General features: G+C 44.7%; 1 protein-coding gene across 1 annotated transcript in view; it reads left to right on the top strand.

Annotated features, from left to right (window-relative positions):
* Positions 1-25,030, top strand: part of LOC143803746 (vomeronasal type-2 receptor 26-like) — a 58,652-nt gene extending 33,622 nt beyond the window's left edge. Inside the window, exons 3-6 of the mRNA XM_077281521.1 lie at positions 8,938-9,229; positions 20,851-21,072; positions 23,020-23,146; positions 23,234-25,030. Coding sequence (XP_077137636.1) covers positions 8,938-9,229; positions 20,851-21,072; positions 23,020-23,146; positions 23,234-24,096 — 1,504 coding nt within the window. The 3' untranslated portion in view covers positions 24,097-25,030. The remainder of the gene's footprint in view (positions 1-8,937; positions 9,230-20,850; positions 21,073-23,019; positions 23,147-23,233) is intronic.
* Positions 25,031-27,007: the final 1,977 nt, after the last annotated feature.

Genomic DNA, 27,007 nt, shown 5'->3' on the forward strand with positions numbered 1-27,007 from the left:
ACTGCTAGTTGTGCGTTAGGTTTAGTTCATGGTCAGCTCAGTTCCCATCTTCCAAGAGCTAGTTCCTATATATGCTTATGCTATGTTCTCTTGCCATTGAGATCATGACAGCTCTCACTCCCTGCGGTTTGCCATGCAGGTACTCGGGAAAATGGTGGCATCTATCGAGGCAGTGCCATTTGCCCAATCTCACTTCCGTCCCCTGCAGCAGGCCTTGATCTCAGCATGGGACAAGAATACAGCCTCCCTTGGTCGCCGTTTTCGCCTGGCACCCAGAATCAGGCGATCTCTTAGGTGGTGGACTGCAACATCGTCCTTGGATCAGGGAAGGTCTTTCCTCCCGGTTCACTGGCTGGTAGTGACCACCGATGCCAGTCTCCTTGGATGGGGAGCAATTTTTCGTCACCACACAGCTCATGGACGTTGGTACGCTCAGGAAGCCAACCTTCCGATCAACATCCTCGAGATCCGAGCGATAAATCTGGCTCTTCATCGTTTCTATCACGTCTTGGCGGGACGTCCCATCTGGATCCAATCAGACAACGCCACGGCTGTGGAGTACATCAATCGCCAGGGAGGTGTGCGCAGCAGAAGAGCGATGACCGAGGTTTCGCACATTCTACAATGGGCCAAGACAAATCAATCGCTCATATCGGCAGTTCACATTTCGGGGGTAGAGAATTGGACGGCAGACTTTCTCAGCTGCCAGGGCATAGCCTCAGGAGAGTGGTCTCTTCACCCGGAGGTCTTTCATGGGATTTGCTAGCGCTTCGGCACTCCAGATGTGGACCTCATGGCCTCCAGGCAGAATGCCAAGGTTCCGACATTTGTAGCCAGATCACGCGATCCGTTAGCCTTCTGCTCGGATGCCCTAATACTTCCATGGAGCCAATTTGGTCTCCCTTACATCTTTCTGCCTCTTCCGCTGATCCCAAGGGTCATCCGAAAAATCAAAGCAGAAGGCGTTCCGGTGATCCTTGTCGCTCTGGACTGGCCTCGCCGAGCTTGGTATGCGGAGCTAATGCATTTCGTCGCCAACTTTCCCTGGAGGTTACTGGATCTTCCGGACCTTTTCTCCCAGGGACCCATTTGCCACCAGAACTTGAGAGTTCTGAGTTTAACGGCCTGGCCATTGAATCCTGGATTCTAGCCCAAGCCGGGTTCTCCCGCTAAGTCGCATCTACCATGATCAACGCTAGGAAGCCTGTTTTCATGCGTATTTACCATCGTGTTTGGAGAACTTTTTTCTCATGGTGTAAAGATAGGGGTCTTTCCCCGTTGGTGTTTTCCATCCCCTCCATTCTGGAGTTTCTCCAAGCTGGTCTGGATTCAGGCCTAGCGCTGGCCTCTCAAGGGCCAGATTTCGGCCCTCTCCATCCTTTTCCAGCATTGGATAGCTTCCAAGCCTCAGGTTAAGACCTTCATGCAAGGAGTTTCGCATCTCGTCCCTCTGTACAAGATGCCTTTAGAACCTTGGGACCTTAACTTGGTCCTCAGTGCCTTACAAGAGACTCCCTTCGAGCCATTACAGGATGTTTCCCTTGCTCTTCTTTCATGGAAAGTTGCCTTTCTGGTGGCAATAACATCCATCAGACAGGTTTCGGAACTGGCAGCCTTGTTGAGTAAACCTCAGTTTTTGATTTTCCACCAGGACAAGGTGGTGCTCAGGACATCCCCGTCCTTCTTACCTAAAGTCGTCTCGTCTTTTTATCTGAATGAAGACATTGTCCTGCCCTCGTTCTGTCCAACTCCAGTCCATCGTACTGAAAAAGCCCTTCACACTCTGGACTTGGTGAGGGCTCTCAGAAATTATATTTCCAGAACGGCGTCTTTTCGCAAAGCTGATGTCCTTTTTGTGCTTCCGGGTGGTCACAGAATGGGTTTACCTGCCTCGAAGGTCATGATAGCCAGATGGCTTCGTTCAGCGATTCAAGAAGCTTACCGTGTTCAAAGGCCAGCCTATCCCCGCAGGGATTAAGGCACACTCCACTCGGTCAGTGGGGGCCTCCTGGGCCATTCGGCACCAGGCATCCGCACAGCAAGTGTGTAAGGCTGCGACTAGGTCCAGTCTTCACATGTTCGCTAAACATTACAACATTCATGTTCAAGCCTCCTCAGATGCGGCCGTCGGCACAGATTCTGCAATCGGCAGTTTCGCATCTGTAGGCCTCATTTAATCACTTAATTCTTTCAGCATTGGGTACACGAGGTTTCAGCTGTTGAGATGTTTTCCCACCCAGGGACTGCTTTAGGACGTCCCATGGTACTGTGTCCCCCAATGAGATGAAGGAGAGATTTTTGTGTACTCACCGTAAAATCCTTTTCTCAGAGCCAATCATTGGGGGAAACAGCGCCCACCCTGTTAACCCGTTGGCTTATAGTCTTTATTGCTATTCTGTTTGTGAGCTCCTACTGCTTTGGCAACGAACTGGTTGACGAGAGAGCCAGCAGAGGGTGTATACTGCAGAGGAGTTAACTTTTTTTGTGTATTTGCTTAGTGTCCTCCTAGTGGCAGCAGCATAACACCCATGGTCTTGTGTCCCCAATGATTGGCCGAAGAAAAGGATTTTACGGTGAGTACACAAAAATCCCTTTTTTTTGCAGTCACCGGTAAACGGTTAATACTGGTGATCACAAAACCGGGGTCGGTAAAAACCGACCCGAATCATGTTCTCTGGGGTCACGGCTACCACAGAGAAAATCTGACTCTGGGGGGTGCTATATACTTTTTCCACTGTTTTCCACCGTGGTTTAAGTACCCTTAACTACCGCCGTTAAAAGGCATATCGGCGGTCATTAAGGGGTTAACATATTTCCCAGCAAAATCCATTTTAGTCTCGTTTTTGTATGTTTTTTGGTGCACCTGTAAAAATGGCGTGAAACTCTGACAACATTGCTTACAGCTGTGACCTTGGAGTCAGAAATGCTTTCAGGGGCGATCCCCATGATGCTCCCATGTCATTTGAGCAGTGTTTCCATCATTTTCAGACATTTTTAGACCTCAAAAGGACCCTCCGGGGGGGGGGGGGGGGTGTGACATCGCGGTAAAAGTACTCAGGTTTCCCATAGACTTACATTGGGCTCGTTGCTTGGGTCGAGTACCCAAGTATTCCAATTTGCTCGACCCGAGCAACGAGGACTTTAGTGCTCGCTCATCACTAGCCTCCTTACCTTGACAAGCCAGAGCTAGTATGTAATTTTCCACAAGGAGAAACCTTACCCTTAGACCTCAGTCCAGAGCCTCTCACCTAGCCAAATCAGTTCTCATGCTTCGCACTGACGAGGGTAAACAGCACAAAACACAGTGTCTGCGAATTGAGATAGTGATTTGGCTATTTATCCTAAGTCATATTGCAAGACTCGTTAAAGGGTTGATTGTGACTTGTAGGATCGCTACTTCCAACAGGTGGCGCTATAAAGTTCAAGTCCTCTTTTTCTCCGAATAGGCAATTTGCATACCTGCAGTGAAGAAATCCGTTTTGTTGTTTTTGTGTATTCTTTGTGTGAAGTTTTCATGTAAATGTATCTTCAGTGAGTACACTGTGTGCAGAAGACCAGAGCAGGAGCGCGTTGAATAGAAGACATTCTCCCACAGGAGAAATGCAGCAGTCTCATGTGAGGTTTCTATTGGAGGAGACTGATGGACAGGTCTGGTCACATACTCCACTTTGCAGTCTCTGACGAAAGCTGCACTAACAAGAGCAGGAGGAGAAGAAAAATAAATTGGCCACAAAGGTGGACAACCCCTTTAATGCCCAGAAATGTACTATGGGATTCATGCCAGGCTAATGACTAGCTTATGGATGCTTCCAGGTTCTTATTTTGCCTGTCCATTAGGCTAGTGAGCAAAAACATCCACTATTCTCATAGAAGATGTGGAACTGAATACAAATAGTAGGACAACTAGATTTTTAAAAAAGCACTCCTCCTACTCTTCCCATCAAAGCTTTTATCCTCTTAATATATTGCAATCATTGTATTATATAGCACTGTGTACTTACAGTTGCTCATTTTGCCTTTCTACCCAGATAATTCTCCTCTTTTCTCTTCTCTATGTAGAAACAGGAAGTCTCTTTTTCCTGAAATAATCATTCCCCTCTTTAACTCCTGACCCAGCTGCTCTGCTCCTCCCCTCTGCCAGGGACTTTTGCAGTGACTCATGACTCATACAGAGAAAATTGACGTCCTGTTTCTACATAGAGCTTAGAAGGACTCAGCGCGTCCATTTTTAATCACGTGATGTCATAGATCTAAGAGAAAACAGAAGAATTAGCTGGGGTAGAAAGGAAAAAATAGAAATTGTAAGTACACAGTGTTATATGGAGTGCTGCTTTAATGTATATATTTGGCATTTGTATGAAGTGGGTAGCTTGCACTACGCCAGTCTTGACAGGGTACATGGCCCCAAATTCATTAAGAGACGCACGCCACTGAGTAGAGAGTGCCTCCAAGCGCTACTAGTAGCATTTCTGGTGTACAAAATGCTGGCCCATTTGGTGAATTCGATGAGGAGTGTGTTCACGCCCCATTCCACTCCTCCCTAACACCAGCCATGATCCAAAGTGGAGTCAAAAGTAAAAAAAAATTGGACAATTCCTAGTAACAAAAAAAAAATGTTGGCCATTTCAAAGCTTTTACTCTACTTTTGTAGCATAAAAGCTTTAATGAATCTTCCCCTATATCTGAAAATTAGAATGTCTATTTCCTATTTCATGGGTTGTATCTTTATGCTTTTTGTGACAATTTTATGAGTGATAAGATATGACTGATTTTTTTCTACCTTTCTCTGTGGTTCGGTGGATCCAAAGTTAAGCAATTGTAAAAAAAAAAACTAAACAAAAACAAAAAAAAGGCTTTTCATTTACAAACGCGTCATCCTTTAATTGTGCATAAACCGTTTTTAAAAGGGTGGGACTGTCAGCCCGAGAGCTTTAACTATATAACTATAGGGGCGGACACCGGGACTTTGCACCTACCAAATACCATTATTCTGGGGTGATGTATTAACTCTTCTTATCGCTCTTTTTTTCTTGCATTTTGCATTATGCTGTATTAGATTGTATGTTGATTGTGGTACTATTATGTATGGGACACAGCGATTTTTTTACATGGGCCTTTTTGCTATAGGCTGAGTCCCCCTGTTTTGTCTTGCAACCTTGACCCAATATGCTAATTGCTACAATAAGAATCTTCTGATATGGGTCCCGGTGTTCTGTTTGCATTAGTTGTTTTTATATTTCTATTGGGCGACTATGTTGTCACCATTGCCCTCTTGCCTTGCACTGTTAAATAAAGCAATTTTATTAAAAAGACATAAGGTTATCTTTATGGATTCATTTCCTCCCCCTTTTTCTTGTACTTTAACTATATATGACTGTATAACTGTCACATAAGAGATGAAACGGTATAATTAGCGTATAAGCATGGCGGATTAATGAACATGTAACCCAACGATCATCATGCTCACCTGGTCTCCCTGTGATGAGCGAGACAAGGCGACACCGATGACAGTTGTAGTCAGCATTGCCATCTGGGAATAGCGCGCACTACCTAAATAAATTAATGAAAAAAATGTTGTGGGGTCCCCCTAACCAGCTGAGGGAAAGCAGACAGCTGGGGTCTGGTGTTATTATTCTGGGAAGGGGTCAATATCCATAAAGGTTCCCAGGCTATTAATAACAGCTCACAGTTGTCTGCGTAGCCTTTACTGGTTATTAAAAAGGGGGACAAAAAAATGACGTGGGATACCCCTTATTTTTAATAGTCAGCGAAGACTAAACAGACAGCTGCAGGCTGATCTTAATAAGCTGGGAAGAAACTATGGATATTGTCCCCCTCCCAGACTAATAACACCAGCCCTCAGCCACCTCAGAAATGGAGCATGCATTTTAGCCAATTCCTTGCCCAATGAATCCAACAATTGGAAAATTGGAATTTGAACTTTGTGGAAAATTCATAATGAATTTGATTTGATACCAATCATAGTCTCTAATTTCTATTAGCCGGTGGCTGGGGGCAGGAGAGCTTTGGCCACTAGTGGAGCCCCCCTGCTCTGGTAAATAGTGGTAAGTAACACCTGTCCTGTGTTACAATATTCTGGAAAATGTGAAAAAAGTTTAAATGAGGTGAAATGGTCATAAAGAAAAACACAATTTCGCATCATTTTTTTTTTAGGTTTTGTGTTAATGACATTCATTGACTAGCAAAAATGACCTGACAGCATGATCCTCCAGGTCAAAACGATTATGGCAATACCAAATATAATTTTATTTTTAACTATTTTAGGAGCTTAAAAAAATTCTGAACCCTGTTGAAAAAGAAATTTGGTTTGTTTCGCCATTTTCCGACTCAGAACTTTTTACATTTTCTATTGATGAAGATGTATGATGGCTTGTTTTTTCTGTGCCAAGCTGCAGTTTTTATTAGTACCATTTTGGAGTCTACATGATATCTTGATCACTTTTCATTGCATTTTTTGTGGAGATGCGGTGACTAAAAAAAAAAAGCCAATTTGAGGGTATGGATTTTTTTTTTTCTGCAATGTGATAGTGCAGTAAGAACCAAATGAGACACTCTATTCTGGTGGGGCACTGTGGTAGGTACCTGGCCCTTAATTGACCTCTTTAGTCCAATCTTCACATCCACATATAATGGCACATGAGACCAAAATGGACAAACCGCTTGGAGACCTCTAGTTCGGCTTTGTCTATTCTCTACATATGAGGTTGGTCCATCTATAGAGTACAGATGTTGTCAGGGACAAACACTATAATCATCTTATTTTTAATATTCCAAACAGTTCCCAAGTACACGACTGGGAGGTATGAGGGTGTTCACACAGTAACTAACATAAAAAAAATCACTGTAACTGAATATAGAAAAAGAACATCAACCTGTCATTTTAATAATTGGAGCAAGTTACTGAAAAATAATCTTCCACGTCAACTCCACAGATCTTGGGCTTATAAATCTCTGGTTCCTGCCCTGCACTTATTACTGACATGAAAGAGACCAGTCATCCCATTAATGTGCATGTCGCTTATGGAGCATTTCTTCTATAAATCGTCAACCAATATCCAAAAGAAAAATAGCAGAATTTTTGTTTTTATTCTCATGCTTGATATCAAGAGCTGGATTAATAATGTATTTTATATCTGGTGCAAATATGTCATTACTTATACTATTATATCTTCTGTTCTTTATTCTGAAAACATTGGGAATTGCAGAAAATAAAGGGTTAGGACAAGGGCTATACCATCCTGGAGAAATGATCATCGGTGCCATTATATCAGTTAATGGGATGATGCGTGATGCTCAAAAGCAAAAGCTGACATTCAAAATAAAGCCAAAAGTTGGAAATTTAGTATTGTAAGTAGTGACGATCGATCCATTCTGTCTTGTTCTATAAGTCTTCTGTAATAAATGAGATAGAATTTCACTGGATTATAATGGCTTCATTATCAAATTTTTGTCATATTAACCCCATAAAGATGTAGCCAATTTTTCGTTACGGCGTTGTCACTTTTTCCTCCTCCACAGTCGTATGAAAGATTGCTTTATTTGCAGGATGAATTGTAGTTCTGTATGTCCCCATTCAATTCACAGTACGATGTACTAGAAAATGTGAAAAAATTCTAAGTTAGGTGACATTTTGATAAAATAAGCACAATTTTGCAACTTTTTTTTTTAGGTTTTATTTTTATGGAATTCATTGAGTAGCAAAAAAGACCTGACAACATGATTCCCCACGACTGCACGATGACGGCGATTCCAAATATGCTTTTATTTTTATCTATTTTAGGAGCTTAAAAAAAAATTCTGAACCTCATAGAAAAAAAATGTGGTTTCCTTCGCAATTTTGCGAGACACATAACTTTAGATTTTCATAGTTTGGATTTTTACGTAAAGGTCAATACCAAACATACTTTTTTATTTTTAGCCTTTGATTAGTTTTAAACTTTTTTAGTTTTTATTAGCATAGTGGGACCCAGGACTCTGAGTATAAGCCCTGTCACTAGAATATCAACACAATGTTATGTTCAATAAAAATGTATCTGATTAAAAAAAGAAGGTTCGACACAAGGTGAGTAAAAGTGTTCTCTCCCTGGTGGGCTATGCCCTCTACTCAGAGATGAGGCAGCTCACTTTTAGCCTATTTTCCATAGGAAGTAGACATGGCGAAATCTGCTGCACATTTTTTTTTCTTTTCATTTTTCTTTTTCTTATGTCCTCCACTTTGTGTTCACTATCTCAGAGGTCACACCATGCACTCCACAGTAGTCTACTTCTCTGCAGATGTCATTTCATCACGTCACCCGTCCTCCAGACTGCTGCCTCAGCAGAGTACCAATGCCCTTACAATACATGCAAGGTCATCAAAGGGGTAACCCTGTGGGTATATGAAGACATTGGATAGGTGGGAATAATTGCACCACTCTCCTATGAGTTCTGGTTAGGGTCTTCTCTTTATTCCTCCAGGGCCATCTTCCCACATCCCCCTGTGTCATTCTTGGATTTCTGTTTTACAGTCCCTTTAACTGTTTTTTTCCTAACTCTATTATACCACTTTTACCGCCTTTCTGCAGCTATATTTTCAGGCTCTAGTGCATTTTTATGCTATATCAGGGGGTCTCAGTGGCCAAGGGTCTCTCTTCTCCCCACATAGGCAACAAGAAGTCCTCCAAACCCTCCAACTCCAGACAGCCATTGTTCAAGCCTAAACCTTCCTGGTAAGAAATAGAGGATGTCCATGTGCTTTGTGTAGGCATATGGACGTTTTAGAGAGCTTGTCTCACAAATCGAGGCCCTCGACAATCTGTCAGAGCAATGGCCGCTGTGATGGACCTTGGCCCCTTATCTTGACACAAACACAACATACGTGCATGAGCTTTTAAACATTTCCTATGCTGATTTTTCTCACGGTTTCTCTTTTTTTAGTGTCTATCAGGAAAAATACCAGACAGCTCTCACAGTTCTATTTGCCATTGAAGAAATTAATAGGAACGAGGATCTTCTACCAAATATCACTTTGGGAATTCACCTATTTGAATCCTTCATGAACGAAGCTGAAACGCTGAAAGCTTATATGGAAATACTAAGTGGAAGTCGCTACCAAATTCTTAATTATAAGTGTGTAAGCCAAGAACATCTGGTAGCTGTGGTGGGGTTTGCATCTTCAGTTCTTTCTCTTCTGGTAGCAAATACATTTGGAATTTATGGTTACCCACAGGTAGGTGTCTTTAGGATGCCCTTCTGTGATTTAATATGTTCCTAAGTAGAGAACTCCCTCTATGATTGCCATGTACTCTAATAATTGTACTGGTGTGTAAGGGTGCATGCATAGTTCATACATCATCCTAGTAAGGCACTGTATCCTTCTCAAGAAGTAATAGCATAGTATTAATTAGTTTGGAGTATTTCCAGATGTATACTTCCAATAGAAGGTGTTAATGTGTGCCACAACAAAGCCATACGGTGGCATATCTCAGTCTTTGACTCTTAGTTTCATTTAAAAAAAAGTATTTTGTGTATTTTTTTCTGTGCCAAGTCCTTCTGTACAGGGAAGTGCAGCAGACTATGTGTTCTTATATAGAAAATTAGGAAGGTCAAGTATACCAAAAAGTCTCTTGGAATATGTTGGCCGCATGCACTTGCCTCAATTTTTTGGGTTAATGCATGGAATTTACTCATATAAAGAAGCTTTATCTACTGTTTAGACTGTGACATTTGCATCATAGGCTCGGTTTCTTCACATCAATTAAGGATAGAGGCGCATATATTACTTTTTTTGCCAGCAGAATTACAGCTGCCATTAAAAATCAATAGGTAGAATTGAGCAAAAACATTTTCAGGACTCTAGTCCAGTTTGTTAGTCCTTGTTGGCCGAACCAGGGCCCAGCGAGTGAACCTACTCTTATTTGCCAGCATCCCTGGCGCCTCTTCTGATGATGGACGCCTATGCAATGTAATCGCTGATAATCTGAAGAGGCACCCAGATGCCTGACGATAGGAGGAAATTTGTATGGCCATGGTCCATAAACTACCAATGTGGCAGCTGGTCCTGGCTTCTGCGAATCATTTTGCTTAACTCTATCAGGATCTGTCAAGAGCTACAGTTTGGTCACTTCTTTCTGGCTTATGCATATATTATATTAATGGAGCCTAAAGGCCCCTCTACAGATTAGATGAAAGACGGCGAAACACAATATTTTTGGTGGGACCATCCGATGCTTATGGGGGCGTCTCAAATCTTTCCTGAAATATTATATTAACTGGAAATCAGGTAGTTGAAATTTAAAGGGGTTCTCACAAGAAACATTTCTGAGACCTGGGACTCTTGCCTGTCTCCAGAACGGCGCAGCACATATAAAAGCTCTCTCCAGTCACTGCTATGGGAGTGCTCTATACAGCCGAGCAAATGCACTGTAGACCCTTACTTCAGAAGTGGGACCTGCATCTGTCAAACATTTATGGCATATCTTACAGATATGCCATAAATGTATCTTGTGGGACAACCACTTAAAATACCTGATCCTTTTGTTTTTGGAGAAAATAAGCCGCTGTCAAGAGATTTCTGGTAGAGGCTTTATCCCTTCTATTGAAAACGATGGAGTCGGAAAATAACTGTTGCCAGAACGAGAATTTGGCCCATAGCTATCTAGTGTATGGTCAACTCAAGATTTTGTCATGTTGCTACAAAACGGAAGCAGACGAATTTCAAACGTTATAGTCAGTTCTTATCAAATTGAACCACAGATGCCATGTTTGATGACAAATAAGAAAGTCCTTTTGCATTACAGATCAGCTATGGGGCCACAGACCCTCATCTAAGTAATAAGTTGATATTTCCATACTTCTACCGCACTGTTCCCAGCTCTGTCCATCTGCACAATGCATTGAGTTCAGTGCTGAAGCATTTTGGTTGGGCCTGGGTTGGAATAGTTTATTCCAACGTTGAAAGCAATGAAAATGCAATCCAAAAGTTAAAATCTTCCATTATGACACAAGGGAGTTGCATTGAGTTCACAGAAAAGTTCCTCGGTTCCACAAACTACTGGAAGACTGAGTATAGACGTATTGCCAAAGTCATTTCTGAGTCCTCGGCAACCATTATTGTCTTTTGGGCTGACCTGGAATTTACAGCTAATTTATATTTTTTAGTACATACTTTAACAAGGAGAGAGAAAGTCTGGATTGTTCTTACCGACATGTACCATCTCCTAGACCCAACCATGGACATCGTCAACCTCAGCCCTTTCCATGGAGCTTTGGCCATTCAGATGAAAACGATGGAGATTCCTGGACTCATGCCTTTCCTTTGGAACATCACGTTGGACCAATACACCTTCTGCAATTTTATTTTCCTCTGCAAGATGGCCTTATATGAATGTAAACTAGTTGATGGTAAAATGCTCCATCACACCTGCAAACACGACAAGGCAAAGAAGATTCTGATGGGTGTAGAGACCCTGGTGGAGAGTTATCGAGTATATAACGCTATATATGCCTTGGCTCATGCCCTTCATATGTTTATGGCATCCAAGTACTGGAAGGAATCGCAGATAGAGGGTGCGTCTCTATCTTATGAACATCCATGGAAGGTGACTCGAGTGACAAGACTTCTTTTTGTATACTATAGCGAGTAGCAATTATTTTTTTTTAAGTTATGGTCCATATTTTAAAAACATTGTTTTTAGCCCCCAAATTTTCACTACTCAATATCCTAATATATGTTTTAATGGGTTTAGAACTACCTTTGTAATACACCGCTCCAGCTGCCAGGGACCAGCCACTTGATTTGAGGTCTTAAAATAACTACCATAGCGTAATACATAATAACACTAGAGGAACAGCTTCATAAAGATACCCTGTAGAAATGGTCTTTTAAGCATTATCTATAAAGCGAACTTATATTGTTGCCCCTGGCTGTAGGTTAATAAGCCTTTTAAAGAGTCATGGAAATGGCGGCACATCGATGCAGTCATGCTATCTTCAAACCCTCCCGTTCTGGTCAATTCCTGTCTCCTCCAAGCTTTTCAATGGTCCTTTAGTCATGTACAGTGTAGTGATGAAGAGGGCAGACTACATCCCAGCCCTCCTTCACACATCCTGGTCATTGATCCTTTTCCACTATTATTAACATCAGCCCCCCAGCTGTGAGCTTTCCCTCTGCTGGTTATGAAAATTGAGAGGGAGCCCATGCTGTTTTTTTTTTTTTAATTTACTTCTTTATTTTACACAGGAGGGACACAGCGGGTGCTGGATACAACTCCCATCATTGTCGCCTGGTAACACTAATCTCAGGGAGACCACGTGACAATGATGTAAGCTGCCTTCAGCAGTCGGCACCTGGTCCGTGTGAAAGACCTGACATGTGTGCACCACCATTGAATACAATGGGTGTGTGTCCGTATTTGCAGCTCATTAAAAACATACCGCATATGGAAACAAAAAACGGACGAGTGAAGTGGGCCTCACTGTGTTGTGCAGGCTCGAGAAGTGCAACACAACCATAGACTTGGAGGGAGCACATAATGAAGTTCAGTTGCCAGGTGAGGGGGAAGGGGGTGGTGATAATGAAACTTGGAAGATAGGGTTTACATAATAGAATGTATTACTGTCCAGGATATTGTTGCATGTCTCTTCAGGATAACATCACCAGCCCATGTCTGCTCAGGACAGCGGCACCGCCCCATGACTCATATCAGCATGTCCCCATGACTCATCAGGATACATGTACCACACCATGAATCTTCAGGATAGCAGTACTGCCCCCATGACTCTTCAGGATAGCAGCAACACCCCATGACTCTTTAGGATAGCAGTACTGCCCCCGTGCCTCTTTAGAATAGCAGCACCATCCAAATGACTCTTCAGGATAGCAGTACTTCCTCTATGACTCTTCAGGATATTTTTCAAAACAAACAAAAAAAAGGCCGTATAGTAGATAAAGCTAGAGATGAGAGAATATACTCGTTGCTCGGGTTTTCCCCCGAGCACGCTCGGGTGGTCTCCGAGTATTTGTGACTGCTTGGAGATTTAGCTTTTGTTGATTCAGCTGCATGATTTACAGCTTCTAGCCAGCCTGAGTACATGTGGGGGTTGCCTGGTTGCTAGAGAATCCCCACATGTAATCAAGCTGTTTATCAGCTGTAAATCATTCAGCTGCAGCAAAAAAAAACAAGTCTCCGAGCACAAACAAATACTCGGAGATCACCCGAGCAACGAGTATATTTGCTTATCACTAGTTATAGCTCATCCATAAATATAACAGTATCAACCCCAAAAAAACAAATATGGACCACAGAGCAGTAGATTAATACTTGATATTTATTGAAAAATATTAATAACATGCATTAAAAAAATTTAAAAAATAAATGAGGCAAGGTTGAAGGGTAGTGACACGTCCAAAGGCGGTTGTTATATGTGTCAAAAATTAATAATCAGGCTACAAAAAATACATAGTATTGTCTCTATCATAAGAAAGATCATTGAAAAATCAGCACGTCAAATAATGAAGATGGCAATGAAATAGCAGTAAAAGGTATAGATACTCATGAAGATGCTAATTATAATATATAAAGTGACACGAGCAATGCGATAATACAAAGTTGTAAATAAGAATGAAGCCTATCTCAGAAAATCCAAAGAATCACTGCCATATCAAAAACTTAACATATCATGGCTGTTGTGAAATCATAATCAAAAAGGGACACAAAAGTATTACCAATGAAGATGGTGCAGTCAAAATGCCGTTAATTAAACAAACCTCAGGTGAGGACGTGGAAGAGGAACCCAGGGGTGACTACGCCATCTTTATCTACATATATAATCGTCTAAGGTCCATTTCCGTCTGTTTGTCTGTCACGGAAATCCCGTGTCGCTAATTGGTTGCGGCCGACTGGGCACGACCAATCAGCGATATTGGGGCGGGATTTAAACACCGCTTCACTTTTTACTATTGATGCTGTCTATGCAGCACCAATAGTAAAAAGATATGTTAAAAATAATGGGAAAAAGAAAAAAAATATCGCAATATTCTCACCTTCCGGTGTCCCGCGCAGCGTTCCCGATGCTTGCGATGCTGCCGGCAGCTAGCGTTCTTAGTATTGTCCTGATGACGTAGCGGTCTCGTGGGAGCATCGCTAAAGGCCTGGGCTGGATCCAGGGGCCGCTGGAAGGTGAGTATATAACTATTTATTTTAATTCTTTTTTTTAACAGGATATGGTGCCCACACTGCTATATACTGCGTGGGCTGTGCTATATACTGCGTGGGCTGTGCTATATACTATGTGGGCTGTGCTATATACTATGTGGGCTGTTATATACGTGGGCTGTTATATGCTACGTGGGCTGTGCTATATGCTACGTGGGCTGTGTTATATGCTACGTGGGCTGTGTTATATGCTATGTGGGCTGTGCTATATGCTACGTGGGCTGTGCTATATGAAACGTGGGCTGTGCTATATGCTACATGGCTGTGCTATATACTATGTGGGCTGTGTTATATGCTACGTGGGCTGTTATATTCTACGTGGGCTGTGCAATATATTACGTGGCTATGCTACGTGGCTGTGCTATATGCTACGTGGGCTGTGCTATATGCTACGTGGGCTGTGCTATATAATACGTGGGCTGTGTTATACGCTACGTGGCTGTGCTATATTTCTCTCCTGTATCTGTGCATCAGGAATCGTGGTATGTGTTAAAGGGGGGGCCACTGAGACTCTTTCGCCTGGGGCCCTCAAAAACCTGGCATTTTCTTGAATGGTTTTCACTTCACAGGTGTACCCTGTCAGGTTTAATAAGTGGGATTTCTTGCCTTATAAATGGGGTTGGGACCATCAGTTGTGTTGTGCAGAAGTCTGGTGGGTACACAGCTGATAGTCCTACTGAATAGACTGTTAGAATTTGTATTATGGCAAGAAAAAAGCAGCTAAGTAAAGAAAAACGAGTGGCCATCATTAATTTAAGAAATGAAGGTCAGTCAGTCTGAAAAATTGGGAAAACTTTGAAAGTGTCCCCAAGTGCAGTGGCAAAAACCATCAAGCGCTACAAAGAAACTGGCTCACATGAGGACCGCCCCAGGAAAGGAAGACCAAGAGTCCCTTCTGCTTCTGAGGATAAGTTTATCCGAGTCACAAGTCTCAGAAAGCGCAGGTTAACAGCAGCTCAGATTAGAGACCAGGTCAATGCCACACAGAGTTCTAGCAGCAGACACATCTCTACAACAACTGTAAAGAAGAGACTTTGTGCAGCAGGCCTTCATGGTAAAATAGCTGCTGGGAAACCACTGCTAAGGACAGGCATCAAGCAGAAGAGACTTGTTTGGGCTAAAGAACACAAGGAATGGACATTAGACCAATGGAAATCTGTGCTTTGGTCTGAAGAGTCCAAATTTGACATCTTTGGTTCCAACCACCGTGTCTGTGTGAAACAGAAAAGGTAAAGGGATGGACTCTACATGCCTGGTTCCCACCGTGAAGCATGGAGGAGGTGTGATGGTGTGGGGGTGCTTTGCTGGTGACACTGTTGGGGATTTATTCAAAATTGAAGGCATGCTGTACCAGCATGGCTACCACAGCATCTTGCAGCGGCATTCTATTCCATCCAGTTTGCGTTTAGTTGGACCATCATTTATTTTTTATTGACCCCAAACCTCCAGGCTGTGTAAGGGCTATTTGACCAAGAAGGAGAGTGATGGGGTGCTACGCCAGATGACCTGGCCTCCACAGGCACCAGACCTGAACCCAATCAAGATGGTTTGGGGTGAGCTGGACCGCAGAGTGAAGGCAAAAGGGCCAAGTGCTAAGCAACTCTGGGAACTCCTTCAAGATTGTTGGAAGACCATTCCCGGTGACTACCTCTTGAAGCTCATCAAGAGAGTGCCAAGAGTGTGCAAAGCAGTCAAAGCAAAAGATGGCTGCTATGAAGAACCTAGAATATAAGGCATAATTTCAGTTGTTTCACACTTTTTTGTTAAGTATATAATTCCACATGAGTTAATTCATAGTTTTGATGCCTTCAGTGTGAATGTATAATTTTCAGTCATGAAAATACAGAAAAATCTTTAAATGAGAAGGTGTGTCCAAACTTTTGGTCTGTACTGTACATATTCTAGAATACCCCATGCGTTAGAATCGGGCCACCATGTAGTTGGTAATACTTGTGTGTCGCTTTTTGATTATGATTTCACAGCAACCATGATATGTTAAGTTTTTGATATGGCAGTGATTCTTTTGATTTTCTGATAGGCTTCATTCTTATTTACAACTTTGTATTATCGCATTGCACTTGTCACTTTATATATTATAATTAGAGTCTTCATGAATATATATACCTTGTACTGCTATTTGATTGCTAGCTTCATTATTTGACGTGCTGTTTTTTTAATTATCTTTTCTATGATAGTATTGTCTCTATGTATTTTTTGTAGCCTGATTATGCATTTTTGACACATTAATAATAATAATAATATTTATTGTTATAGCGCCATTTATTCCATGGCGCTTTACATGTGAGGAGGGGTATGCATAATAAAAACAAGTACAATAATCTTGAACAATACAAGTCATAACTGGTACAGGAGGAAAGAGGACCCTGCCCGCGAGGGCTCACAATCTACAAGGGATGGGTGAGCATACGGTAGGTGAGGGTAGAGCTGGTCATGCAGCGGTTTGGTCGATCGGTGGTTACTGCAGGTTGTAGGCTTGTCAGAAGAGGTGGGTCTTCAGGCTCTTTTTGAAGGTTTCGATGGTAGGTGAGAGTCTGATGTGTTGTGGTAGAGGGTTCCAGAGTAGGGGTGATACGCGAGAGAAATCTTGTATGCGATTGTGGGAAGAGGAGATAAGACGGGAGTAGAGAAGGAGATCTTGTGAGGATCGGAGGTTGCGTGTAGGTAAGTACCAGGAGACGAGGTCACAGATGTATGGAGGAGACAGGTTGTGGATGGCTTTGTATGTCATGGATAGGGTTTTGTAGTGGAGTCTCTGGGCAATGGGGAGCCAGTGCAGGGATTCACAGAGGGGAGAGGCTGGGGAATAGCGGGGGGACAGGTGGATTAGTCGGGCAGCAGAGTTTAGAATAGATTGGAGTGGTGCGAGAGTGTTCGAGGGGAGGCCACAAAGCAGGAGGTTGCAGTAGTCAAGGCGAGAGATGATGAGGGCATGGACTAGGGTTTTTGCAGATTCTTGGTTGAGGAATGAACGGATTTGTGAAATATTTTTGAGTTGAAGTCGGCAGGAAGTGGAAAGGGCTTGGATATGTGGTTTGAAGGAGAGATCAGCGTCGAGAATTACCCCGAGGCAGCGAGCTTGTGGGACTGGGGAGAGTGGGCAGCCATTTACTGTAATGGTTAGGTTCGTTGGGGGGGGGGTCGCGTGAGATGGGGGAAAGATGATGAATTCTGTTTTGTCCATGTTAAGTTTGAGAAATCTAGCGGAAAAGAAGGATGAAATAGTGGACAGACATTGAGGGATTCTGGCTAATAGGGAGGTGATATCTGGTCCAGAGATGTAGATCTGTGTCATCAGCATAGAGGTGATACTGAAAGCGATGAGATTCTATGAGCTGTCCCAGGCCAAAGGTGTAAATGGAGAAGAGCAGGGGTCCAAGGACTAAACCTTGTGGGACTCCGACAGATAGGGGGCGAGGTGAGGAGGTGGTGTGTGAGTGGGAGACGCTGAATGTCCGGTCTGTTAGGTATGATGAGATCCAGGATAGGGCCAAGTCTGTGATGCCAAGGGATGAGAGGGTCTGTAATAATAGGGAATGGTCCACTGTGTCAAAGGCAGCCGACAGGTCGAGGAGGAGGAGGACAGAGTAGTGTCGCTTGCTCTTGGCGGTTAAGAGGTCGTTGGTGACCTTAGTTAGGGCAGTTTCAGTGGAATGGTGTGACCAGAAGCCAGATTGTAAGCGGTCAAAGAGGGAGCAAGAAGAGGGATGGGAGGACAGTTCAAGGTAGACGTGTTGTTCCAGTAGTTTGGAGGCATAAGGGAGAAGTGATATAGGGCGATAGCTAGATACAGAGGATGGGTCAAGAGAGGGCTTTTTGAGGATAGGTGTGATGGAGGCATGTTTAAAGCTTGAGGGGAAAACACCAGTTAGTAATAGGTTGAAGAGATGGGTTAGGGTTGGGATGAAGACTGTGGTGAGGTTTGGGATGAAGTGGGAAGGGATCGGGTCAAGTGCACAGGTGGTGAGATGTGATCTTGAGAGTAGAGTGGAGAGTTGATCTTCTGTAATGGTGGAGAAGTTGGTTTTGGAGGTGGAGGGCTGGGAAGTCGGGAGGAAGGGCTCTGGGGGTTGTTAACCAAAACTGTCTCTGATGCTATCAATCTTCTGCTTGAAAAATGAGGCAAAGTCTTCAGCGGAGATAAGTGGGGAGGGAGGAGGTGCTGGGGGACGGAGGAGAGAGTTAAAGGTGTTGAATAACTGTTTAGGGTAGTGAGACAGGGAGGATATGAGAGATGAGAAGTAGGTTTGTTTAGCTGTGGCGAGTGTGGTCTAGAAAGTAGTGAGGGACTGTTTGAATGCGATGAAGTGCTCGTTGGAGTGGGATCTTTTCCATCTGCGCTCAGCAGCCCTGGAAGCTCGCCTCAGTTCTTTGGTCAGGCTGGTGTGCCAGGGCTGTCTGTTGATTTTGCGAACTTTGGTATGTGTAAGTGGGGCAGCAGATTCCAAAGCTACAGCTATTGTGGTGTTATATAGAGCGGCAGCGTCATCCGCATTGTGTATGGAACTTATGTCTGTGAGAGGGAGGAGGGATTCAGAGAATGAATGTAGGTCAAGATGTTTAAGATTTCTGCGAGGGTGTGAAAGTTTGTGGGGTGGGGATTGTAGACATGGAGTGGAGAGGGAAGAGAATGTGAGAAGGTTGTGGTCAGAGAGAGGAAGAGGTGAGTTAGAGAGGTTAGATAGAGAGCAGAGGCGGGTGAAGATGAGGTCCAGTGTGTGACCATCTTTGTGAGTGGCTGCAGAAGACCATTGAGTGAGGCCGAAGGAAGTGAGAGATAGAAGTTTAGTGGCAGCTGAGAGGGAAGTGTCAATGGGGATGTTGAAATCGCCCATGATGATAGTGGGGATGTCCGCAGAAAGGAAATGAAGTAGCCAGGTGGTGAAGTGGTCAAAGAAGGTGGTGGCTGGCCCTGGGGGGCGGTAAATGGCAGCCAGTTGGAGGGGGAGTAGATGCGCACAGAGTGCACCTCAAAGATAGGGAGGGTAACAGAGGGTGGCAGTGGGATTGGGGTGAAGGAGCAGTTATCTGACAGGAGAAAACCAACTCCGCCGCCATGCTTGCTGCTGGGGCGGGGTGTGTGAGAAAGGTGGAAGCCACCGTAAGAGAGTGCAGCAGGGGAGGCTGTGTCAGAAGGGGTGAGCCAGGTTTCGGTGATGGCGAGGAAGGAAAGTTTGGTAGTAACAAAAAGATCATGGATGTAGGAAAGCTTGTTGCAGACAGAGCGAGCGTTCCACAGAGCTCCTGTTAGTAGGACAGGGGAAGCGGGGGCTGGGCAAATGGGTATAAGGTTAGAGAGGTTACGGACGTTTGTGATGGAACGTGGATGGGAGGTAGAAATGACTGTGGGAATGTGGTGAGGAGGACCAGGATTTGGAGAGATATCACCAGCAGTGAGAAGGAGCAGAGATAGTGTTAGCAGGTGGGAGTAGGAGAGGGCATGAGGGGGCTTCCTGTGCTTTGAGACAGAGGATTGTATGTTAAGGAACAGTTCTGAGGAGGAGGTGGTGAGGTGGATGGGGAGGATTGAAGAGGAGATGAACAGTTCCTTATTTGGTGTGGGGATTGGGGGAGGTAGCAGAAAGTGAATGATTATAGGGGTGAAAGTGAAAAGAAACAGAAACATTGTTTGCAGTGACTGGCCAGTTACCTTCAGTTCCCTTCAGGTTCAATTCAGGTTTTAGTTCTAATGTAATCCACACTTTTAGGACACACTTGTAGGGATCACACTGCAGACTAAAGTCATGCAGACTTTCGCTATACAATATATGGAAAACTAAGTGCGTTCAGGTGTGAAGCAGAGAGGAGTGGTCTCTGCTCATCTTGGTCAGAGAATTAAGGGTGGACCAGATGCATACAATCAAGCCTAAGTAAACAAGGTCATAAATATCACAGGGTAAGCTGGGGTGAGCTGACAGGCATACCATGTGAAAGCAGGGAGCAGGGGGAAGTCTATGTGCAAAGCTGGGTGATGTACGGTGTGCACTTCATAGACAAACAGCAGGAGAGCTGGGTGGATGAACATACCTGTTGGAAGAATAGAGATGCTTGTTAGAGTGCGATGGTGCGACACATATAACCAACCGCCTTTGAACGTGGCACTAAGCTAAGGTGTCACTACCCCTTATCTTTTCCTCATTTATTTTTTAGTTTTTTAATGCATGTTATTAAAATTTTTCAATAAATATCAAGTTTTAATGTTTCTACTGCTCTGTGGTCCATATTTGTTTTTTTAGGTTGACTTCAGGATTGTAGCACTACCCAATGACACTAAAGAACAGTAGCACCATTCCATGACTCTTCAGGATTCAAGCCTCCTCATGACTTCCGGATAGCAGCGCCGCCTCATGACTCTTCAGGAGAGCAGCGCCTCCTCATGACTCTTCAAAAGTAATTACCACGTCATGCAAATTTAGAAGTTCATCCACTTCCAGATGAAGCATACTTTGAAGAACAGTCATCAGATGTGGTGCAGATCCTGGTATAAGGCATATTTAATCTGTGGGTGATTACCAATGTACACTTTACTGAACCTTGATCCCAAGAATGTTTACTGGTACTTAATAGCAATTGTGACATTTATGCTCTGTATATCCTGTATATGTTTCTTCATCAGCTTCACCAATTTCTGAGAAGAGTGCACTTTACCAATAGCGCTGGAGAGGACGTATACTTTGATGAACATGGAGATGCTGCTCCTATGTATGATCTGATTAATTGGGTGACCGGACGCAAGGAGAAACTTAGAAGTGTCAGAGTTGGAAACATCACATCTAGCAGTGGGGACAACGTGACGGTTAATGTATCAGCCATTGTATGGGCTGATCATCTTGCCCAGGTAGACATCTTGTTCGTTTGTGCTTGAAGAAAGTAGACCGTGCAGGATAAGCTTTCTCTTAGAAGGAGAGTGAATGAGAAAATCACCATGGTGGGCACTGATTTTATGGGCCTTTTCTCTAGGACTGGTTTGAGAAATAAGGGCTATTTTGTAATACTGAATCAAAAGGATGGTGTTAGGAGACCACTTTTTTCCAACTTGGCCGCTATAAAAAAAGCTGTACTGCTGTAGCTACAAAACGCATAGTAACATCTCTATTGTGGTCAGGGACATACATAGAAATCATGAGGTTCCTTCAACACACACACTCAAAAAAATATGCGGTGGAATAAGTGGGCTCATAGCTCCCAGCTTTAAAAAAAATATGAGAGGGATATGTATTGCCACATGTATACTGTATTTATATCTCTACTGAAGCCCCTTAGTGTTCTCACCCACTACAACACCCCTTTCATGGCACCCATAGAGTATGATGTCCCCAAATCACCCCACCAACACAGTATGGTACCCCGTAGTGAATGTTCTCACACAATTTGCCATAACAGTACCCCCCCACACAAAGTATGATGTCCTCATAAGTAACACAGTTCTCCCAAAGTGACCTTCAGCAAAGCATAATGCTCTTAAAGTTCCCCTCACACAGTATGATGTCCCCATAGTTCGCAAACATACAGTATGTCACCCACAGCCCCCCAGCATGGTATCATGGAACCCACAATCCGCCACACAGTATGATGTCCCCATAGTTCCCAAACACAGTATGTCACCCACAGCTCCCCAGCATGGCACTTAGGGTACTGTCACACAGTGGCACTTTTGTCGCTACGACGGTACGATCCGTGACGTTCCAGCGATATCCATACGATATCGCTGTGTCTGACACGCAGCAGCGATCAGGGACCCTGCTGAGAATCGTACGTCGTAGCTGATCGTTTGGAACTTTCTTTCGTCGCTGGATCTCCCGCTCTCATCGCTGGATCGTTGTGTGTGACAGCGATCCAGCGATGCGTTCGCTTGTAACCAGGGTAAACATCGGGTTACTAAGCGCAGGGCCGCGCTTAGTAACCCGATGTTTACCGTGGTTACCAGCGTAAAAGTAAAAAAAACCAAACAGTACATACTCACATTCCGGTGTCTGTCCCCCGGCGTTCTGCTTCTCTGCACTGTGAGCGCCGGCCAGCGAGCACAGCGGTGACGTCACCGCTGTGCTTTCCGGCTGGCGCAGACACAATGCAGAGAAGCAGAACGCCGGGGGACAGACACCGGAATGTAAGTATGTACTGTTTGTTTTTTTTTACTTTTACGCTGGTAACCACGGTAAACATCGGGTTACTAAGCGCGGCCCTGCGCTTAGTAACCCGATGTTTACCCTGGTTACCCGGGGCCTTCGGCATCGTTGGTCGCTGGAGAGCTGACTGTGTGACAGCTCCCCAGCGACCACACAACCACTTACCAACGATCACGGCCAGGTCGTATCGCTGGTCGTGATCATTGGTAAATCGTTTAGTGTGACAGTACCCTTAGTCTCCCACACAGTATGATGTCCCAATAATTCCCAAACATACAGTATGATGCCACCCACAGCCCCATACATGGCATCATGGAACTTACAGTCTTCCACAGTACAGTATGATTTCTCCATAGTTCCCAAACACACAGTATGATGCCACCCACAGCCCCATACATGTTATCACGAAACCCTCAGTCCCCCACACAGTATGATGGTCCATACAGCCCACCACGGATAGTATCATGGTCCCCACAGTATCATATTTGCCACTTAGTATGAAGCTCCAACACACAGTATCATGTACCCCACTCAATATGATGGTCCTCACACAGAATCAGTGTCCCCACAGCCCCCAACAAGTACTAGCATAGAAAAAAATAAAACTACTTCTTTAGCACTGTTTCCCCAAGGGTGAAACATTTATATTCCTCTCCTAGGAACCACCACGTTCTGTCTGCAGTGTCAGCTGCCGAGCTGGGTCCAGGAAAATGATACTGAAAGGAAAGCCAATTTGCTGCTATGATTGCATTCCTTGCCCCAGAGGAGAAGTTACCAATCACACTGGTAAAGGCTGGCACCACCATAGCTCTCAGTATATGGCACGTGCAGCAATATGAGACTATCAACCGTGTGTTTAATTCTTTCCCACAGACATGAGCAGCTGTTGGAAATGCCCAGATGACCAATGGCCGAATGGAAAGAAAAATGAATGCATTGAAAAACAAATTATCTATCTGTCCTATGAAGACTTCTTGGGTACAACTCTTACTTGCAGCGCCATTGTGCTTTCTCTAGCTTCCCTCTTCATCCTTGCCATCTTCACCCATTATCAGAACTATTCGGTCATTAAAGCCACCAATAGAAATCTAAGTTTCCTTCTTCTCTTGTCGCTTACTTTCACATTCTGCAGTTGTCTGGTCTTTGTTGGTCATCCAGGACACATAACTTGTTTATTAAGACAAACAGTTTTTGGAATGTCTTTTACGGTCTCAGTGTCTTCCTTATTGGCAAAAACCATACTTGTGGTTACGGCCTTTCGAGCTATCAAACCTGGAAGCCAAATGAGAAGATTCATGGGGAAGAAGCTCCCATGGACCATTGTTGGTTTCTCCTCTTCTTTCCAAGCTATTATCTGTGCCTTGTGGTTAGGAACACATCCCCCTACCCAATTTTTGGATCTCCACTCACAGGATGGTCAGATAATTGTTGAATGTGAAGAGCACCTTGGCTTCTACCTCATGTTGTCCTTTATCGGCTGCCTTGCCATGGGATGTTTCATCATAGCTTTTCCAGCTAGGAATCTACCCGACAGATACAATGAAGCAAAGTTCATTACTTTCAGCATGTTGGTCTTCTTCAGTGTCTGGATTTCCTTCATACCGGCATACCTGAGCACCAAAGGGAAGTATACAGTGGCTGTAGAGGTTTTCGCCATCCTTGTATCTGCAGCCGGTGTTTTAGGGTGTATTTTCTTTCCCAAATGCTTCATAATCTTTTATGCACCAGAAAAATAAAAGAGTAAAGCAAGAAAAGTTCAGAAGCTGTTGACAGAATGTGCAAGTTAAAGATCATTCCATCTGTGGATCAAAGGGCAAATAAAGAAAAAATATCTAAAATTCTCTTTTTCCTATCGCCACGACAGCACCCCAACGAGAGAGGGGATCCGCCCACCATCCGGACAGGAACCTACAGGATTTAAAGGGGCGGCCCCCTCGCCACTCCAGTTTGGGTTCCTGTCCGGACGGCGGGAGCCTGCAGGATGTCTTACCCGGGTCCGCCATGCTTCTGTGCGGTATCCGTTGGGAACGGCAGAATCGGGGGCCCGGAAGCAGCGTCGGGGGTGTCCTGCGTGCAGACCCCCCCTCGTCTGGCCATACGGAGCACGTTCCAGGAGTCAGGCAGTGCCGTCCTGGTCCGCAGTGCAGGTGCGGGGTTCAGCGTTCTCACCGGCGCCGGTGAACCCGGAAGTAGTTGTTACACTTCCGGGGTAAGCCGGGGGAGGAGTGCAGCTGCTCATATGAAAGGCCGGCGGCTATGGAATGCGGCGTGTAGCAAGATGTCCTCAGTAGGGGACGCGGAGCACCCTCAGGGAGAGGGATCAGAGCAGCTCAGCAAGAGCAGTAGCGGCCGCTCAGGAAGCAGCAGCAGAGTGGTACGGGGGCAGCGGCATGCAGGCGCCCCAGCGTCACAGAAGGATTCATCTCCTCCAAAATCGGTATTCACGGGGTCAGCTTGTGGTGAGTGTTAAAAGTACACCTGATGCTGACATGGTCTATTATTCTGTGCTTTGTTTTAGGGTAAAAAGTCATCTAAATCAAAGCATAAGCAATGTGCTCTATGCACGACTCCTATGCCTGACAGTTACACTAAAAGGCTTTGCCAGGCTTGCATCTCTCAGACCTTAGAAGAGGAAGTCCCCCTTCGTTCATCAGACCTCAGAGCTGTCATCAGGGAAGAGATAAGTTATTCCCTTAGGGTACCGTCACACATTGAAATTTTCATCGCTACGACGTTACGATTCGTGACGTTCTAGCGATATCGTTACGATATCGCTGTGTCTGACACGCTACTGCGATCAGACACCCTGCTGAGAATCGTACGTCGTAGCAGATCGTTTGGAACTTTCTTTCGTCGCTTGATCACCCGCTGACATCGCTGGATCGTTGTGTGTGACAGCGATCCAGCGATGTCTTCGCTTGTAACCAGGGTAAACATCGGGTAACTAAGCGCAGGGCCGCGCTTAGTAACCCGATGTTTACCCTGGTTACAAGCGTAAACGTAAAAAAACAAACCGTACATACTCACCCGTCGGTGTCCTTCAGGTCCCTTGCTGTCTGCTTCCTGCTCTGAGTGCCGGCCGGAAAGTGAGAGCAGATCACAGCGGTGCTGCGATCTGCTCTCACTGTACGGCTGCACTCAGAGCAGGAAGCAGACGGCAAGGGACCTGAAGGACACCGACGGGTGAGTATGTACTGTTTGTTTTTTTACGTTTACGCTGGTAACCAGGGTAAACATCGGGTTACTAAGCGCGGCCCTGCGCTTAGTTACCCGATGTTTACCCTGGTTACCCGGGGACTTCGGCATCGCTCCAGCGCCGTGATTGCAACGTGTGACCGCAGTCTACGACGCTGGAGCGATGATTATACGACGCTGCGACGTCACGAATCGTGCCGTCGCAGCGATGAAAATTTCAATGTGTGACGGTACCCTTACAGGCAGCCACCATGAAAAGTCGGTCAGGGACATATCTCCTGGATCTAGCCCATCGGTGGAAGGTGAATGTTCCCGTTCCTCATCATCCTCAGATGAGGAGGGAAGGCCATGTTTTTCGGTAGAAAATATGGACATGTTAGTTAAAGGGGTCTGAGCAACCATGGGCATTGCGGAAAACAGGGAACCGAGGTCAGCGCAAGACATAATGTTTGCGGGCTTGTGCCAGAAAAGTCGTAAGTCATTCCCGGTAGTAGATACGGTTAAGACCCTTATTAAGCGGGAATGGGATAAACAGGATAAGGGGTTCCTACCGTCATCAGCAAAAAGAAGGTATCCCTTTGACGATAATGACTTGACGGAATGGACGAAGGTCCCGAAGGTGGACGCAGCGGTGGCTTCTACATCTAAAGTTGGTACCCTGCCTCTGGAGGATGTAGGCCTGCTGAAAGATTCGTCAGATAGGAAAGCAGATATGTTGTTGAAGAAGGTGTGGGAGTCTTCGGCTGGAGCGTTCAAGCCGGCGATCTCGAGTACATGTACGGCTAGGTCTGTCATGGTTTGGATAACCCAGCTGGAAGAGCAGTTAAAATCCAAAGTACCCAAAGATAAAATACTGAGCTCCCTTTCACAAATACGTGAAGGTGTGGTGTATTTGGCAGATGCATTGGTGGATTCCCTGAAACTGGCAGCCAGGTCAGCAGGTCTCTCGAACGCAGCCCGCCGAGCCCTATGGCTTAAAACCTGGAAGGGGGATTCCCAGGCAAAAGCTAAACTTTGTACAATTTCGTGTAGGGGTGAGTACCTGTTTGGCCCGGTATTGGACGATATCCTAGCTAAAGCTGAGGATAGGAAGAAAGGTTTTCCTAAAATATTCAATCCTACCTTTAGGAATACCTTCAAGAGACGCTTCCCGTACCGGAGACCTTACCAGAACCGAGAGTGGGAGTCAACGGAGCCGAAAAAGAAAGGTCCGGACTTTAATGCCTCTTCATCCTCCTCAAGACGCAGAAGGAATTACCGTTAATATTCCAGTAGGGGGCAGATTGAAGTACTTCTATACTCAGTGGGCCAGAATAACTTCGAGCAATTGGGTTCTGGGTATAGTTAAGTCAGGGTTAAAATTAGAATTCCGAGAAAGACCTTCGAATTTTTATATTTTGACTGCCCCTGATTCCGTAGTCCAACAGAAGGCCCTGGAAAAGGAGGTTCAGA

This window comes from Ranitomeya variabilis, chromosome 2 (assembly GCF_051348905.1).
Source record: "Ranitomeya variabilis isolate aRanVar5 chromosome 2, aRanVar5.hap1, whole genome shotgun sequence".
NCBI lineage: Eukaryota > Metazoa > Chordata > Amphibia > Anura > Dendrobatidae > Ranitomeya > Ranitomeya variabilis.